The sequence below is a fragment of the Gymnoscopelus braueri genome, assembly GCF_963280865.1.
Source record: "Gymnoscopelus braueri genome assembly, chromosome: 19".
NCBI lineage: Eukaryota > Metazoa > Chordata > Actinopteri > Myctophiformes > Myctophidae > Gymnoscopelus > Gymnoscopelus braueri.
The window spans coordinates 20,492,954-20,510,749 of NC_137621.1; the positions used below are offsets into that span (position 1 = coordinate 20,492,954).

General features: G+C 39.4%; 2 protein-coding genes across 3 annotated transcripts; both read left to right on the forward strand.

Annotated features, from left to right (window-relative positions):
- The first annotated feature begins 1,793 nt into the window (after positions 1-1,793).
- On the forward strand, positions 1,794-11,738 carry LOC308074213 (uncharacterized protein). Of its 2 annotated transcripts, none has more exons than XM_080413561.1 (9): positions 1,794-1,956; positions 4,442-4,615; positions 6,084-6,222; positions 6,552-6,640; positions 7,614-7,677; positions 9,053-9,141; positions 9,327-9,439; positions 9,566-9,722; positions 10,881-11,738. In XM_080413561.1, exons 1-9 carry the CDS (start codon positions 1,911-1,913, stop codon positions 11,036-11,038), a joined length of 1,029 nt encoding a protein of 342 aa, XP_080269687.1. In that variant the 5' UTR covers positions 1,794-1,910; the 3' UTR covers positions 11,039-11,738. The 2 variants fall into 2 exon arrangements, with proteins under 2 accessions (XP_080269687.1, XP_080269688.1); XM_080413562.1 differs by having other exon boundaries at positions 10,884-11,738.
- A 1,054-nt stretch (positions 11,739-12,792) lies between these two features.
- mrpl35 (mitochondrial ribosomal protein L35) lies at positions 12,793-17,396 on the forward strand. Its single transcript, XM_080414077.1, has 4 exons — positions 12,793-12,867; positions 13,978-14,134; positions 16,622-16,766; positions 17,122-17,396. Exons 1-4 carry the CDS (start codon positions 12,837-12,839, stop codon positions 17,308-17,310), a joined length of 522 nt encoding a protein of 173 aa, XP_080270203.1. The 5' UTR covers positions 12,793-12,836; the 3' UTR covers positions 17,311-17,396.
- The last annotated feature ends 400 nt before the right edge of the window (positions 17,397-17,796 follow it).

The window sequence follows — 17,796 nt, forward strand, 5'->3', positions numbered from 1 at the left end:
TCAAAAATATTTGAATCAAGATTTTTTAGAAAATAGCCAATGTATATGTTTAAAGGGCGAAGGGCTCGCTTCTTTTGGGCTTGTTTTCATAGACCTGGTTGTTTATTTGTGGCTATATTGTGTTTTGTTTGTGGCTGTGTTTAGCACAAGAAGTTGCTGGACATAGTAATCAATGTCTTCTATGCTCAAAGTGGGAAGTGCTTATCCAGGGGTGATCGTCACCTGTTTGTCAGTAAGTGAAAATTTGCTAGAATTGTTCACACAAATTCTATTTTGGAATTGCTTATGGTTTTCACCCTGAACAACACTGATATCTCCTTGTTTGTGTTGCTACGTTGTTCTTATGTTATCTGTTACCTTGCCACGTTCATGCAAGATGCACTTGGATTTCCACATTTTAGTAACATTATCAAATCTCTGGACATCAAGAAGATGCACACAGTGAGAAACAGAATTTCTACTATGTTTGTACTGTTGCATTGCAAAGAAGTCAAAACCTCATCCCATTATGGTATACAATAGCCTATCATCATCTTTACTATGCCACTCTGACTTTGTTTTCAGTTCCTGACTTTCTTCTTCAATGTCACAATCCTCTTAACCACATGGATACGAGGAGAGTGGAGTCAGATCTATGATGCTGCCTATGTGGAGAGAAACTGGATTTCTCCTTTGCTGAGGTAGGCCTACAATGACTTTTGAAAAAGGTCTGGGTAGTATGAGTAATCTTACAGAGTATGACTCTCAGATCATCTCCACCACAAAATGGGATGATGTGAATTGAAGCACATGCCTATAATTGTTGTCCATTAGATGGCGCCCTGAGATAGATGTTCTCTTAGACCAGCTTGCTGCCAGTATGTCTCAAGGTGGGGCACAGGTCAAAAAAGATCCCACCAAGAAGACGACAGAGCCGCAGGAGTTCTCTCTTACTAAACCTAAACCTCGCCCTCCTCGCACTTGAGGCCATTCCATCACAGGAAGAACACAAACCAGTCAGTTTCTTTTACAATACCTTATGCAGTAAAATCAGAGTGTAGGCCTATAAACATTGACCTAAATGGAACCAATTTGGGTACATGTTTAAAGTCTCCCTGGTGATTTTACTGTATCTTTCAGCTTATAGTTTCATTATAATAGCATACAGTCAGTTTTAAAGAGAATAAATCAGACTATTGTTACATTAAAGTATTGTAGCTGTCATGGTTTCAATTGTCATAATGCTTTGTGTTTCTTTAGGTGCCACTGCCAAATCGGGCTTCCAAACGAGATAAAAGCTAGTAGAGGATCAAACAAATAAACTGTCAAGGCTGAGGTAGCTATCATTACGACTTTCTCTCAACCTATTTGACAGAAGTGATTAATTAAAGTGCTATTATAAAGAGTTACACAATCACATTTCTGCCGTTTTAGCAGAAGAAAACACCAGATGGACAAGCTCACAATGACCTGCCCCATCATGTGTTGGTTCCTGGAGATCGGGTTGGTTGGTTGGAGTCGTCAGTCGAACTTGGTGGACAACTATATTTCCTCGCATTAACAGGAGTCCCTCAGGGGCCTGGGCTTGATACTAGAGTATTTTCTGTTTTCTGTTATTGTGGGGAAAGCTTTCGCTGACAATAGCCAATTGACAAGCTCACAATGGGACGCGACCCATGGGGCACTGGTGTTGCCAACACTAGTGCCCCCTACTGGCTGTGCCGTGTAGTCAAATTAACTCCGCTCAGTCAGTGCTCTAAGTAAAATCACATGATGTGTATTTTTGTCATATGACATTGATGAGAGGACTGGACGAGAAGCAAGCAATGATTCACACTGGACGGCTTCTGTGAATGAAGGGCAACTTGACCACTTGTCAGGGATGAAATTCTTTACACAAGTTTGGTGATAGCACTTATAACAGCTGGAGCATGGAGTGTTGGGGACTTTTGCCTGCGATAGCCGCTTGTCTGCTAGGTAAGGTCTCCTTTTAACCACATTAAGCCTCGCGTCCCTACTTTGGGCATGTCTTGTAGCTCCTAGGTGATTATAATAATTATTTTAATATATATATATTATTTGTATTTAATGGCACACAAAAAAAACAGCTATCTTCATCGCGCGGTGCTGTCGTACGACGGTGTAAAATATAAACCTTTTAAACTTAACACGAATGCAGATCAGTTGACAAAGGCTGTCAAATTATTGTCTGCGAAATCGTGCTGTTTTCTCCCAGAATATTTTAAGCCCTTGAGTTTGTATATTTGATTGTAGGTTTTGTCATGTGCAGTCATGTACAGTCTGTTATGGAGAATGTTACAATCAGTGGTGTAAAGTAACTAAGTACATTTACTCAAGTACTGTACTTTTGAGGTAGTTTTACTTTACTTGAGTATTTCCAATTTTCAGTACTTTTACTTCTACTCCACTACATCTCAGAGGCAAATATTATACTTTTACTCCACTACAATTATTTCACAACTTTAGCTACTAGTTACTTTATAGATTGTGATTATTATTACAAAACATACATTTAACCACTTCAGCTCTGTATACATTTAGGCCATTTGAAAAAAGCCGATCTACAAGCTCACATTGTGAGCTTGTAGATCTGCTATTTTCAAAAGATTCTTATACATTTGAAAACTTGAGAAATGGAACATTCTGCATATTTAGTACTTTCTACTTTTGGTACTTTAGAAACTTTTGATACTAATACTTTTGTACTTTTACTCAAGTACATTTTTACTACCGGACTTTTACTTGTAACAGAGTATTTCTACGTTGCAGTATTGATACTTTTATTTAAGTAAAAAAATTGCTGTATGAGTGTTGGGATGGTTTGGGATCTCCATTTGGTTCCATAAAATGAAGTTCTGCTGACAGTTTAACCATTGTCTAATAATTTTGAGGGGGAAAGGTTGCAGCTCACAGCATTTGGAGACCGAACCAGGGAAATCATATGACTTGTTGCATTTCTTGAAGAGGGTGTCTCTTATTCGGGAAAGCAGTTAAGCTCAGGGCTAATGTGATTACTATTACAATATGGTCTTTGTTTTCCTGATGTGTCTGCAAATTATTTCTCCAGCTCACACTTTAATAAATAAAGAAATGGAATAGATTCAATAGGTGATGAGTGATTCAATATATATGTCATATGTGGGTCAACAATCATGAGATGTAGCGGAATGAGGAAGTTCTGGCCCTTTTTATAATTCTTCTTCTTCAGATGCCTGAAGGTTTTGAGTGTGCGGAGGCTCCCTTTAATTGTTCATCTGGCTTCATTTTGACTCCAGCACCTCACCCAAGTCTACTGGTAGATGAGTGGCTTTTTCACAATTTTGTCCTTTTTGCAAGGTGAAATGAGACGGAAGTACAATTAGATCAGCATCTCCCTGCTCTTCTATTGAGACATTTAGATTCTGTGTCTAGGCTCAGGCTGGTCTGAAGGTAAAAATATTAGCTCAGTGGCGCACTTGTGCAGGATACCCGGCTTCAAACCGGGGGTAGAACAGGAAAGTTACATAGAGCAGCTTTAATATTTTAAATGATGGTATTCATCCAAATTAAAGGTCAGTCCACACACACACACACACACACACACACACACACACACACACACACACACACACACACACACACACACACACACACACACATGGATAGAGTATATATTAGCGGTAAGTTGAACCATTGGCTCCACAGCATTTGGTTCAGTTTGCCCCACAGCCACCATTTTAGACAAAACTGGCCAGCATAATACTTCAGGCAAATTCTTTTGCTAAATGATTCAAATGGTTTTATAAATTGGCAAATAATCAACATGTATGGTATATATATTTTAGACCTGAATACATTTGCTTTGACATAGCAGTCATTATACCTGATAACCTTTTTCTTTGTGTAAAATAATGCTTTCCACTTTCCCCATGTGCTTTCCAACTTCATAGCCAGCTAGAAATAATGGGTGCTTACTAAATGTGTACAGTTTTCTAGATGGGAGTGGGTGAACTTACCCACTGAGTCCTCTTACCCCGTTCACAGCTGCTACTTTGGCTTACGGCTGATCAAATAATGTATTTACTTATAGAAATTCGACATATCGATATATATTGCTCTGGACCATACCTCGGCTATTATTTGACCCATTTGGATGACATCTGTATCAGCCAATTATGCAGCCGATGCGTACCAATTTGAACCACTTTCAAGCTGACGTCCCTATTTTGAAAAGTTAAAAAAAATTATCAAAATCTTTCAAAAATATTGAACTGTTGAGGAGGTTCTAAGAACAACAATGTCACTGTATGCACTGTTGCCATGGCTGCATCGGCACTTCATGTGACACTAAGTAACCTGGACCCTACATATGACAAGGCTCTCCTTGTATTTCATGTCTCCTCCCTTTCCCCATGCAGTGCCACGTTAGTGTTGAAACATGATGTTATTCTCTCTCTTTCAGGCATAGTAGTAAGCCAGACCACACTCGCTCCTGCTGTGACAGACACCACAGTCAGTGAGATTGTGACTGAGGTGACCGGAACTCCCATGATCCTCAGCACCACGTCCCCGGGCTGCTCCACACTCAACACGTCCACCTGTGAGCCCTGTGTCCCCGGATCCTACTATGACAACGGTGAGTCCAGAGTAGACAAGCCCATGTTGTTAAAGGAGGCGTTAACCCAAAAAATCAATTGCACACCCTATGAAGCCTTGAATCCATGGATACTTTTTTGTTTTTGTCTCATTCCTAAGCTAATAATTTGATTCCCGTCTCCTACCGGCTAATGTATCCGGTAGGAGACACAAAGTAGATTATTTGTGTCTCCTACCGGAAATACACACAGTCATCAAATTATTGTCTTAGGAATGCCACAAAAACAAAAATAAATCCATGAAATCAAGGCTTCATGGGGTGTGTAATTGATAGAAAATAAGTCATTTTTGGGGTGAACTCCTCCTTTAATGCTTAACAACATTAAACCTGGCGTCTCTATTTTGGGCATGTCATTATAGGCAAACATTTTCAAATAATAGCAAAAATCGTTCATGTTCTTTCTCACAGTGAGCTTGTAGATCAGCTTGTAGATGGCTATTTTCGCCATGTGACACTGTCTCGTCATACAATGAAGTATACAATAGGGCTTGATAGGGCTGGGCGATATGACTTCAAATCAATATCATGATTATTTAAAACATTTGCCTTGATTCAATTTAATGAACAATTATTAAAAAAAATATATATAGTGAAAATAGTAGATCTACATGCTCACAACACGTTGATGCGCTGCGAACTAGATCGGCTATTTTCACTTATTTTTGTACGTCACCATTGTACAACAAAGTATAATACAGGGCTTAAGTGTATTAGAACTTAAAAAGAAAAACCTTGCTTCTCAATGATTCAATTATAAGTCAGTTGGTTCTATAGGTTTCAATATATTTTTGTTAATAGCCCAGCCTCAGGGCTTAAGTGGTTATAATCAGTATCAGTATAATTCACTTTAGAGCGCTTTGCAGCAGAATTATAACCTGCTATGTCTCACAAAACATACTCCCGCTTGTCCTGCTCTATTGGACCTGCAGCAACAGTAATCAGACTAACTCACATTCATATCACAGTCTCTCATTTTAACCACGTGAACCCTGGCATCCTTATTCTGGGGCAAATATTCAGCAAAAATAGCAGATGTACCAGCTCACTATGCATTGCATCCCGATGCGTTGTGAGCTTGTAGAGCAGCTATTTTCGGTGAAGAGATTTGGTGTAGAGGGGAAAAAGTAAGGGGCCTATAGACCCTTGGGGGTCTCCAGTCAACAAAGTAGGGTTTAAATGGTTAACGATTATGTGTTGGCAGACTATAGGATGTTGGCAGCAATTTAATGCAGTTGTTGTTACTCCACATATTCTATATATATATATTTTTGACTCAAAGAATGTTTTGACCCCATCATTGGAATGCTAAGTAGCCACAGTTGTTGCCTAATATGTGGTGGTAGCCTACTATCTAGCTGGTCATTTTGTTATCAGCTACTTGTCCAGTCAAATAAACAAGACAAAACCAACCCAAACCACCAAACATGTTCCTCTGGTCCTCCCTCAGACACGTTGCTGTGCTCCTGCTGTCCTGATCCTGGGTTATGCCTATTTCCTGGGGCCTGTCTTGCATGTTCCAGAGGCTTCTTTCAGCCTCTGTCTGGACAGCAACAATGTCTGCCCTGCAACCATGGCTTCTACACAGAGTAAGCTCATATCCATCAACCACCAGTCCCCTGCACTGAAACATCTATTAATTTAAATTCAACCAGTGAGGGTCCAGTTTTACACACTCTGAGTTAAATGGACACTCATCGCATTACTGTCAAATATTTATAAACTCCCAGTCACAACGCGGACGTGTTGTGAGCTTTTAGATCTTTGACAATAATGTGCAGCTAATCTGCTATTTTAACTATTTGTAGTATGACGAAGTATGGCCTAAGTTGTTAAACATGTGCAGAACATCAAAGATTTCCCTTTTCACCATAATGATCATCTGACCTGCTGTCTATTTTTTCATGATTTCACTTAGTGTCACTGGCAGCCCACTGTGTAAGTCTTGTCCTCCTGGGTCCTTCAGCAATATCACTGGTGCAGACACCTGCGCAAGTTGTTCCCCTGGTACGTGTATTCAGCTGTACAGTGGCAAAAACAGTTAGATAATATCATAGATATTTATTCAATATCTGTAGATGTTTCTTTTGTTTATAACCGTACTCATAGGCTATGACTAGAACACTGCATGACATGTACACACTGTATGTAAAGGTTATCAATCCTTTGAAAATGTTGCCTTTAAGTTACAAATTACAAATACCTTCCTGTTGCCTTTATAACCTCTGATGGCTAACTGGTGAAATCAATTATTCACTCAATTAGTCATATTTATGCCCAATGAAAGAGTAGAAGTTACTGCATGATTATTGAATAATTACTGTAATTAGTGATTGATTATGATAATTGGAGTTGTCACATTAAGTCACGTTTTATACTTTTGTTCTTCAATAACAAAAGCCACCATGACAAAATATCCACCAGTCCACACCAATGCGTGGGGATAATGGTTGCAAGTAGTTGCAAGTAATTGATATCTCCTGATTTTTTAATTTTTACAACCTGGTGTAAGAGTTAAAAGTTGGGCATGACATTATAGGTGAATATTTTTTTGTTGTCCCCAAAAATGTAATGGGGCTTTATTGGTAAAGTTCAGTTTGTGTATTTTATATTTACTTGTTTGTTTGTTCATTGTATAATTAGTTGAATGTTAATTTCATGTATCTAAGTTTAATATAAATACTTAATTAAAACAATTTATCTATCAAAAAGTTATTTGTTTGTATTAATTAATTTGCTTATAACATCTAAGGTTTTTGCTTTTGTTTTTACAAAATATCGGTCAAAACATAGGACTCTCCAAAATCTGGATCAGCATCGGACACCAAAATTTGTCATTGCTCAGGCTCTATACTCATTTGTGGACACATTGTTTAAGTAATTTAAACATGTTTTCATCAGTTCTCTCTTAGATTGTTTCTGTACTGTGTGTGTTTTCCAGCTCAAAAGTGTTGAATTAAACTGTCTATATTATTTTCAGGTTCCTTCTCCTCCCAGCAGAATTCTACATCATGTCGTCCGTGTCCACAGGGAACATTTTGCAAGTAAGTTGCCCTGAAATGCCACCCTGTGTGGTGTGGTGTGCTGTGCTGTGTTGTATGTACTGGGGATCCAGAAATCAGTGTGGGAACTTTGATAACCATCCTTGTCTTTTCCCAGTTCCTTGTCTAAAGGTAATTTAACATCAGACATCACATGGTTCTATCTCATGGTTCTATCTCATGGCTCTCTCTCGCTCTCGCACACGCGCGCGCGCACACACACACACACACACACACACACACACACACACACACACACACACACACACACACACACACACACACACACACACACACACACACACACACACACACACACACACACACACACACACACACGGTTAGGGTTGCACATGTCTTGAGCCAATTGCATGGTCAATGCTTTGATTAATGCATGAGGTGTTTATCATTTGTAGAATCGGCCTCAGGCTGAATTTTGCTGCACAGCGGCAGACAGACACCACCTCCACCTATGGTGGAGCAGAGGTTGAGGTAGTAACAATAAATGTTCAACTTGTAATGGGTTGATCGCCAACGCCATAGAAATACATTAATTCATAGTCTTTCCATCTAATGAACATGCAGCCTGCATAACATCTGTCATTTTCCAGTGCAGTACAGTGGATAGAATAGTTAGGTTAGGATGGTTAAATGCAAAGGACAAATTTCCCCTTGTGATCAATAAAGTAGCCTGCTGCTTATTTTCCCTCTCTTTTTTTGTTTTACCTCAGAAACTGTGCATTGTTTGCATAACAATATCTACTGTATTATATCCTATGCTTTACTTTGATCTGTTCCTATGACGTCACTGATAAAACTTTATTTATTTATTTTTTATTATTTTTTGTCTTATTTACAGATGAGAGCAATACTATTATTACTGCTATGTCACAAAAGTTCAGTTTACTCTATCACACAAGGGTGCCACTTGCTTATTTTTTGTAAGCGACACTGTTATACTACGGAGTAGTCTTGTTGCACACAACACTTCGGTCTGCATTCTATTCATAGTGTTGAACTATGCAAATGATTCACACAGGCACACGTATCCAATTTATGAACGAGTGGCATTCATCATTTGATACACCTCTGGTACGCACAAATCAAGGTTGTGCACATATCATTAATCCAACATTGGTCTTTTCTCAAAGGAGCACTGAATTCATTTTAAAAATTATCCACGCTAATGCTCATTATAAGATGGCAAAGATGTATCCTAATAAATGGCATACCTGCATTACTTACATTTTTTTTAATCTCCACTTTGAGACCAAACCAGACCAAAAAACCCAACCAACAGCCTCTGATTTGAGCTATGAAATTGGCAGTAGACCTGTTTGTTTCCACTCATAAAACAAAGTGTCTGTCTTGTTAACAGTTCCACGAGTTGTGCCCAGTGCCCGACATGTCCTGTGGGTACAGAGTCTCTACAGGTTGCTGCTAAAGAGTGCACACCTTGTAGGCCAGGTAACTGACATGTTCACCCAAAGATAAACAAACGTATGAAGGTAGGCTTTCAATTTAAGGCATTAAGTGATTTTATAAATATGCAGTATCTTACACTTTAATACTTTTTTTTTAGAGTGCTGAGGTCCACACTGTAATGGAATAGCAGTGGCACTAATAAGATACTCTAATTTGCTTTTGGACAGGCATGCACAAGGCTCCCCACCAGAATATGTGTCAAATCTGCAACAGTGGCTTCTTCCAGGTCCGCTGGGGCCAGGAAAACTGTGACGTCTGCCCTGAGAATCACTACTGCCCTGTGAGTGCTATTCCCTCTAGAGAACATGTCTCATAACGGATCACAGTGTTGTCTTATCGTTAATAAACCCATGTATCTGAATGTTATTTCCTGTACAAGTTGTTTGATGGATGCTATGCCCATTAGAGTCCAGATGTGAATCCCATCCAGTGCCCCAATGATGCCTTCTGTCCACAAGGCAGCACAGCGCCAGGGTATTGCATGGAGACCTTCTTCCGCAAATCAGGGGAGACTTGTGAATTAGCCCCTGTCACAATTGCTCTTCTGGTCATTGGGGGAGGCGGTAAGTATTTAGGGCTGGATTAATTGTACAAAATTCTTCAATTAAGTACATCTTGGTATAGCTTAATGGAATAGTAATCTCTTAACAATAGAGCTTTTTAATGATTGGATATTCCAGTACTTGGTGTAAAAGTACACCTTCACTATTCCTTTTATATTTATCATTTACTTATTAATCCTGCGGGGGATTTAGCTTCAGTTTCATCCAGCTGATGACTGCTCAGATGAGCAGCCATCAGCGCATGATGAGCATCTGGGGGAGCTGTTAGGGGTTAAGCATCTTGCTCAGGGACACTTCAACATGTATACTGGGTGGGCTGGGGGGCAAACCGGTGACCTGATTACCAGACTCTCTACCCATTAAGCTACGGCCGGCACACTTAACTATAATATTCCTGTATTTCAGAATGTAAAGCCCTCACACTAATCACATTAATCTAATTAATATAGTAGGCTATCACGAGCTTACATTAAAGGGCTTGGTGTTTGAAGTATGCTTGTTTGGGTTCCCATCTAAAAGATTGCTAGCTTGAAATTGCAAATATCCCCATCCCCATTCATGTACTTTGAATTATTTTCTTTAAAGCGGTTATTACAGCTCATGTTAGATGTAGAACTGGGTCAAATCTCCCTTTAAGATGAAGTAATGTTAAGCCTGCTTTTGCTATGTTTAATGTCACACATTAGATGTGGTAAGTAGTTATCACCCTTTTGGCCATGCAAACAATAACCACTTCAGTTCCCTGCAAGAGTCTCTAAACAGTGGTACTAGTTTATTACACTCTAAATCAGGGTCGCCATTGCTGAATGGGTACAGAGGCCGTCTGGTAAACTGGTCCCTGGTTCGCCCACCGGCCCCAGGAAGTGTAAATTCAGAGGACAAATTTCACTTATGCAAATGTACAGTGAAATAAAATATACCCCAAAGAAGTGGTGGGGACCATATTCTGAGACACTGCAAAATGTGACAAATCTAATCAAATTAGAATCATGGTGTACGACTGTGTTGTCAATGCCTGGTGATGCCTACTGTCAATGTTAAAACAAATTCTTGAGTTGTACAAAACAACAAGGTGATGTGTATTTCGATTAAAGATCAGCTATTTCTGGCAAACAACACCATCATGACACGTATGACTTATTCTGTTCTCTTTTCCAGTAGCCATACTATTTGCCATTCTTCTTGGACTGCGTCGAAAGAGAGACACTGACAGAGAACTTTCTATGGTGCGAGCTCCACTATTACGCAAAGAGCGACCCCAAGGTCGATACTATGGAATACCCTGTGATGCAGAACCTGTTTATGCTGGCTGGTGAAGACAGCCAAAAACTGTTGTACTTTTATTGGACCTACGTACGTACATGCTCCTAGTATTTGATCGAGGATAAGAGATGTTTATACTTACATATGTGCCTCAATTGTGGACAGAACTGTTACGACAAAACTTAGACAAAGCCATGTTTTAGTAAATGTTTCTTAAGTATGTTGATAAACCACTAGTTATTTTATGAGCTACATTTGAAAATATTATTGACAGAAGTTGCATGTTCTTGTGGTTGTTTTTGACTGTTTAAGTTGTTCTGTCTTGAAAAAGAAAAAAGAAAAAAACATTCCACTTGGAAACTGGGTTAATGGATTAAGCGAGATACTGGATTCTTGAAAAAGCAATGTGATCCTGGTGGTATCTTATGAAAAGCACTTTGTACTAATGTATGTCATTGATTTACTTTGCACTCATATCTTGGCAGATTGGTCAGTGCTTTTGTTATGCTTATAGAGTAGTTCCTTTGGTCAAGAAAGTCTTAAATTGTGGTCGGTGCCTCATGCGTAACTTATACTCCGTTGAACGGCGAAGTATAAATCAGGCCTTAGGCTTTTTTTTTAATGCATTTGATTATGGTACTTATTGTTTTCTATCTATAGTTTAATTGATACTTGTGTCCAATGTGTTTGATCTGTGTTATTTAAAAATATGGTATTTGTATGTTTTAAAGAAAGAACAAATAAAAAAAATTATCAACCTGGGCCAATCATTTGTTTGACTAATGCTATAATACCATAATAATTATAGAAACGTTTTAATCCTGTTTCCTTGCCAATTTTATTCATATATTTCCATTAGTGTGGACCTCAGCATATATTTGTCTAATTACCTTCAGGCGGTGCTTGCATTTGCCTTCAGAGATGGGAAATGTCGTCCCTTGTGGTCTTATTAATGGTGCGATAAATGAGTATTGACTCAAGGCCAGGAGTCCAGGATGTAGTCTGATGGAAAAATGAATTGCACACATAACAAGATAACTAAAAACAAATACAGAAAATTATAACATATCTGTGTGGGGGAGTATTTTCTATTGCTATTGGGGATGAAACCCAGCTTGTCTGCCAATAGGCTTATTACATTTAATAACGAATATTTAGGTACATTTTTCAGGTACTTTTACTTTACTTGAGTGTGTCCATTTTTCATTACTTTAATTTCAACTCCACTACATCTCAGAGGCAAATATTGTACTTTTACTCCACTAGAATTATTTGAAAAGATACTACTTTGTAGATTTGAATTATTATTACAAAACAATCATTTGCCCATTACATTTCGGCTATTTTCATAGCATATAAAAGATGTTTACACATTTTATTATACATTTGAAAACTTGTGAAACGTTTACTTTTACTCAAGTAAATTTTGAATTGCGGACTTTTACTCATCATGTTGTAAGTTACATCATGTTGTAAGTTACAACATGATGAGTAAAAGTCTGGAATTAAAAATTTACTCTGTTACAACTTGTAACAGAGTATTTCTACATTGCAGTATTGATACTTTTACTTAAGTAAAGAATGTGAGTACTTTTTCCACCACTGCATAACAGTATACAGGACAGAACAGTGGTCAATCATTGATTGATTGATGTACTTTATTTAGTAAGACATGAGAACAACAGTACATGGAAGTACATGGTCATAGAGTTATAATCGATATAGTGGTCCATCTGCCATCATCATCTCCATACTATAATAATAACGTCCATGCTCCACACTGGCCATCAGTGGCAGTAAGCGAACACGTACTGTTTGTCCTTTGACTCTTCCGTAGCTCATGGAAACAACATGGCGGCCACCTTGACAAGGAAAGTTCCTGGTGTGTATTATTATTTCAAAACGTTTTCATTATTCAGAAGTTTTTTCTTATGTGTTGTTCATGATGCAAGTTATGGCTAAGATAAGTAGGATAACCACGAAAACGTGTTATTGTTACGTTATGCTGCTCAGTTTAGCGTAATAATCGGCAGTCGCCAGCCAATGTGACCTAGCATGGTTGTGGTGCTTATGTGACAATGTTATCACACAAGGAAAGAAAAAATACCTACCTGGGTTGTATTTTAGAGAACAATCTTTCCAGTGAAAACATAGCAACAAAAGTAATCATGTAAGTCAACCAAAGAACAAGATTTTTGGGCAGGATCTCCTCGTTGGTCAGTAGGAATACACTCAGGACCAGCTGGAGCACTAATACTATGTCATTTTGACTATGCATGCACCTCATGGACACTCTAGCCCCACAAAGGCGTTAAAAGCAAAACTTCAGACCTCTCATAAGAAACTGATCAGGTTAACCTCACACGTCACACGACTCACCCATGCTCATTTAGTTATACTAGGGTGGGATGGCTCACGGTAGCTCAGCTCAGGGTAGAGGACAGAGTACAGCAACTTGCAATGGGCGTGGTCTTCAAGATACTCAAGGGACCAGCCCATGTACCTGTCAAACTACTTCAACAACGCGAGAGACATACACACAGGCACAACAACAGAGGAAGCTCCACTGATCTCGTTCAACTCAGATTCGGCACAAACATGGGGTTGAATTCATTCTACTGTCATGCCACTAAAATGTGTAATGCCCTACCAACAGCCATGCAAAAGTGTGTCTCCTTACCTCCTTCAAAACCAAGTCTTCTAAGCTTGCTTGACACCTGAAATGACCCCACCCCCTCCCCAATTGTTTTCTGTACTTTTATTGCTACATTATTTTCTGTACTTTTATTGCTACTAGTGTTGATGATTTCTTGTTTGTCTTGTCTTTAAATGTTTCGATGAGTTGAATACACAGGAGTGGTCCTGTGTAATGGAAACAATCCCATAGGACTTTTTGTGTTATCCTTTAGCATTATTGTATAATTGTACCTCTGTGCTATTTTGCAAACTGTTAATAAAGTATTCAATCAATCAAAAATTTTATGTTGGACAGGTTTGCTGAGGCAGTTCATTGTCAGTGCCAGAGCACCAAAGCTCTGCCTGTTCTCTACAGTCATCATTCGACCACCAACTCTGCAGAGATCTACTCCTGTCTGGGCTTCTATGTCTGCTAAGCTGTGCCAGCCACCCCAACAGAGTCTCTTGCAACGGTAAAGACCAAACCCAGTGAATTAATTTAACTGAGTGCTGTTTTTGAACTATCTGACTTACAAATGGATAAACTCTGGGGATCGATTTCACCGTGAATATTTTTTTCAATACCGTGATGAACTGTGGGTTCAATCAGGCATAAGGGTGTGGTCACAACAAACTTTGATTATGCCTATGCGGCGGATTCTGACAATGCTTTTCTTTTCTTTTTTAAGATTTATTTTTGGGCTTTTGCCTCTGTTGAATGAACGTGAAGGTAGACACGGGGACACAGAAACGGGAAGAGAGAAATGGGGAGTGACACACAGCAAAGGCTGTGGGGATTGGGACTCGAATCCGCGGCATAGGCAGAATGAAAGTTTGGTGTGACCGCACCCGCAGGGCACCCACCAGGGCGGGGTCCCAGCAAAATATGGTTGCCCGCTGTTAACCTCAGGTTGTGCGCGACAGTTTTTTGCAGCCAGCGCATTCTAAAAAACGGAGTAGCTTGCAGAGCGTTCTGTCCCAATAACCAGTGACGCACCTGTCACTCACTTTCAGGACCAAGGGGGAAAAGCAGCATAAAGCGCATAAACGCAAGGTGTGCGCGACACACCGAAAGATGCGCAAGACCATCAATCCACGCGATTCTCATTGAAAAAGCATTGGCAGATCCGCCCCATAGGTATAACAAAATTGCGGTGGGACCGCGCCCTAAGGCAGTTTTTGATGATAGGAATCCGTCTCTTGTATTTGTATGTATTTATACACTTAAGGAAATTGTCAGTCAGTACAGAAGATATAAATGCATATCTTCTGTACTGACTGAATTTCCTTAAGGATCCTGCAGTTCTGGTAAGCTAGGTGGGGAATGAGTACGTCCACGGAGTAAGCCGTGTCCAATTTCTAGTATCCAATGGAGTAAGCCGGTACTCTTACATTTTTACATGGACGACTTATCTAAACAGTTAAAAGAGTGTAAAACTGGTTGCATGGTGGTTGCACTGGTTGCATGGTGGTTGTACTGTCTCCATACAGTGCTAGCTTACAGCAACTACTCAGGGTCTGCTCAAAATACGGCACGTTGTTTGATATAAGTTCAACTCTAAAAAGAGTGTGGTTATGATCTCTAGAACTAAGGACGATCAGAAGCTCACCTTTCCCTCTTTCTCATTGGCAGGTGAAGTATTAGAGGTTGTGAAAAAGTTTAAACACCTGGGCCACATAATCAGGGATGATCTCTGTGGTGATGATGATGATGTGCAGCGCCAGTGCTGTAAGCTAACATGCTGGCACGAAAATTTCACATGTGTACAGACAATGTTAAAATCTGCAATATCACCTATTGCACTCCACTATATACAGCCCACGTGGTGCCGTTATAGCAATGCAAACATGAAAAACCTTCAGGTGGCATATAATGATGCTTTTCGAATATGGACTAGTGCAAGTGAAATGTTTGTGACCAGTAATGTACCCACCTTTCATGCTGTTCTGAGGATTTTTTTTGTTTAGATTTATGTGTAGACTGATGGAGTCAAAGAATGTATTAATTATGGCCATTCAGTGCCACTGGCCAAAATTCATTGCAAAAAAAAAACATTCAGTGCCACAGCCAAAATCCTTTGTAAAACAAAGTGCTTAGGAGCCGAGATGCAGCCTTTTTCAGTAAGAAGTTAAACAAGAAGTGAATGGAGCAGAACATTTTCAAATCATCATATCTTGGGTTCTGAACATTTTTTTCCCCAAAAAAAAGAGGGAAAAAAAAGATTTCTTTTTTAGATTTTATTATTATTATTTTTTTGACGTTTTAGAAGTCCTGTGGCACAGGGCTTATTACAACGGACGTTTTAGACGTCCGGTGGCACTGAATGAGTTAACAGTGATCTCACAGTGATACAAGGTATTCCTCATGCTTCTGGAAAAACTGGAGGCAATGTTTATATGTTTTTAATTGATATTGATTTAACTGTTACTTAAGCTATCTCTGTGTAGTTTTTGTCTGTTTGGATCTCTGTTTTTTATATGGACCTATTGTGTCTGAAATAAAGTTTATATAATAATATTTGCGACCTCATGATACAACTTGTCTCCAACCAACTCCACTCCTGATTACAGAGGGGGAGAGGGTGCTCTCTGCAAATACCGGTAACCGGAAGGGTCACCCCAAAAACTCGCCCCCATTTTTTAAGCGGACCGCTCGTCCCCCAGCGGCGGTCCAGTCGCCTCGCTTAAGCAAAACTCTGGCCCCCAGTGGCAGACCACTCGCCCCACTTGGTGAGAACAGACTACAGCCCCTAACATTAAGTTAGGAAGTAGTTACTGTAGGTGTGTTTTGGGGCGACCGTTCTTGGCGGTGCCTCTCCTGGCTCAAGTCCACTTCAGCTGACTCGGCGCCGTTCGAGTTACGATCCAATAGGACAGAATCGTAAATAAACAGCAATTCAACTGAAAGTTGAAGGCTTAAATGAGGATGATTCATTATTTCTCTTTCTATTTTCTTGCAGTGTCTCACCACTTATTCCAGGCCTGGTTCAGCAGCCAATCAGAAGCCTGACATATTACAGTGTGAAGAAGGCAAAGAAGAAATCTGTGGAATCTGTAAAGGACAGATTCCTGAGGTTGCATTGTGGTCTCTGGGTCAGACGCCAGGTACTGAATCTTTTTTGTAATTGTTGCAGTAAGTACAGCACAGTAACAATCCTCTGTGTTCAGTTAACTCAGAGTCTGGTCCGTTTGAACACTGTCAGACTTAATTGAAAACTGAGGAGTTAACTGTGTAGCTACAGAAGACACCATCAGTGGCAGTCCTAGGCAACAGAGAACATACTGTAGCTTGCAATAGTATTGAGGCCTAATCATTTGACTGTATTATTGCCAGGACAACCACTGGATGACACTGTAATGATACTGATGTTGTTTCTGAACATTTTTGTCTGTGTGAAACATGGCACCCTAGTGGTGATGATGGATGAACTTATATTTGACTGATATTTCTTGTGTATAGGCTGGATACAAAAAGAAATTGTGGAGAAAGCTGCCTGCTCGAAAGAGTCGGCTGAGGGAACATGTGTTTTGTAACAAAACACAGTGCAAGCTTTTGGATAAAATGACGACCAAATTCTGGAAGAGGAGGAACTGGTACCTGGACGATCCATACTTTAAGTACCATGATAGGGTCAACCTCAACTTGTAGTTTTTCAGTTTATTCAATGTGTAGTATGCTAGTATTGTGTATTTGTTTGAACAACATGTAATAAAATAAATAAAATATTATTTTGTTATATTTCTCATTATTATACAGTGGGCCATGTTCAGGGCAATATTCAACAACTCTCTTACCGTATTTGACTCTTTTGGAATTAATTCACTATTGGCTCATTGAAATCACAGGTTGCTTCACATGTTGCTTTGATATGTGTCTCCAATGGTAAATCATATTTAAAAAAGAACAGATATTTTAACGCATACACCGTGTTAAAGTTAGCCTCTATATTTAATGGCTTAATATCAATTCACCAACAAACACTTTTGACTGAGTGTAAAGATCAATTGAAAGCCATAAACATGTCACACATCACATTGCTCCTTCTTCTGTCTTATCCACAATCAAGTTGGCAGATTTAAGCATTTTGAGATTCTGGCCTGCCAGAACTTGGGAAAGTGTTATTTCTTCATCATA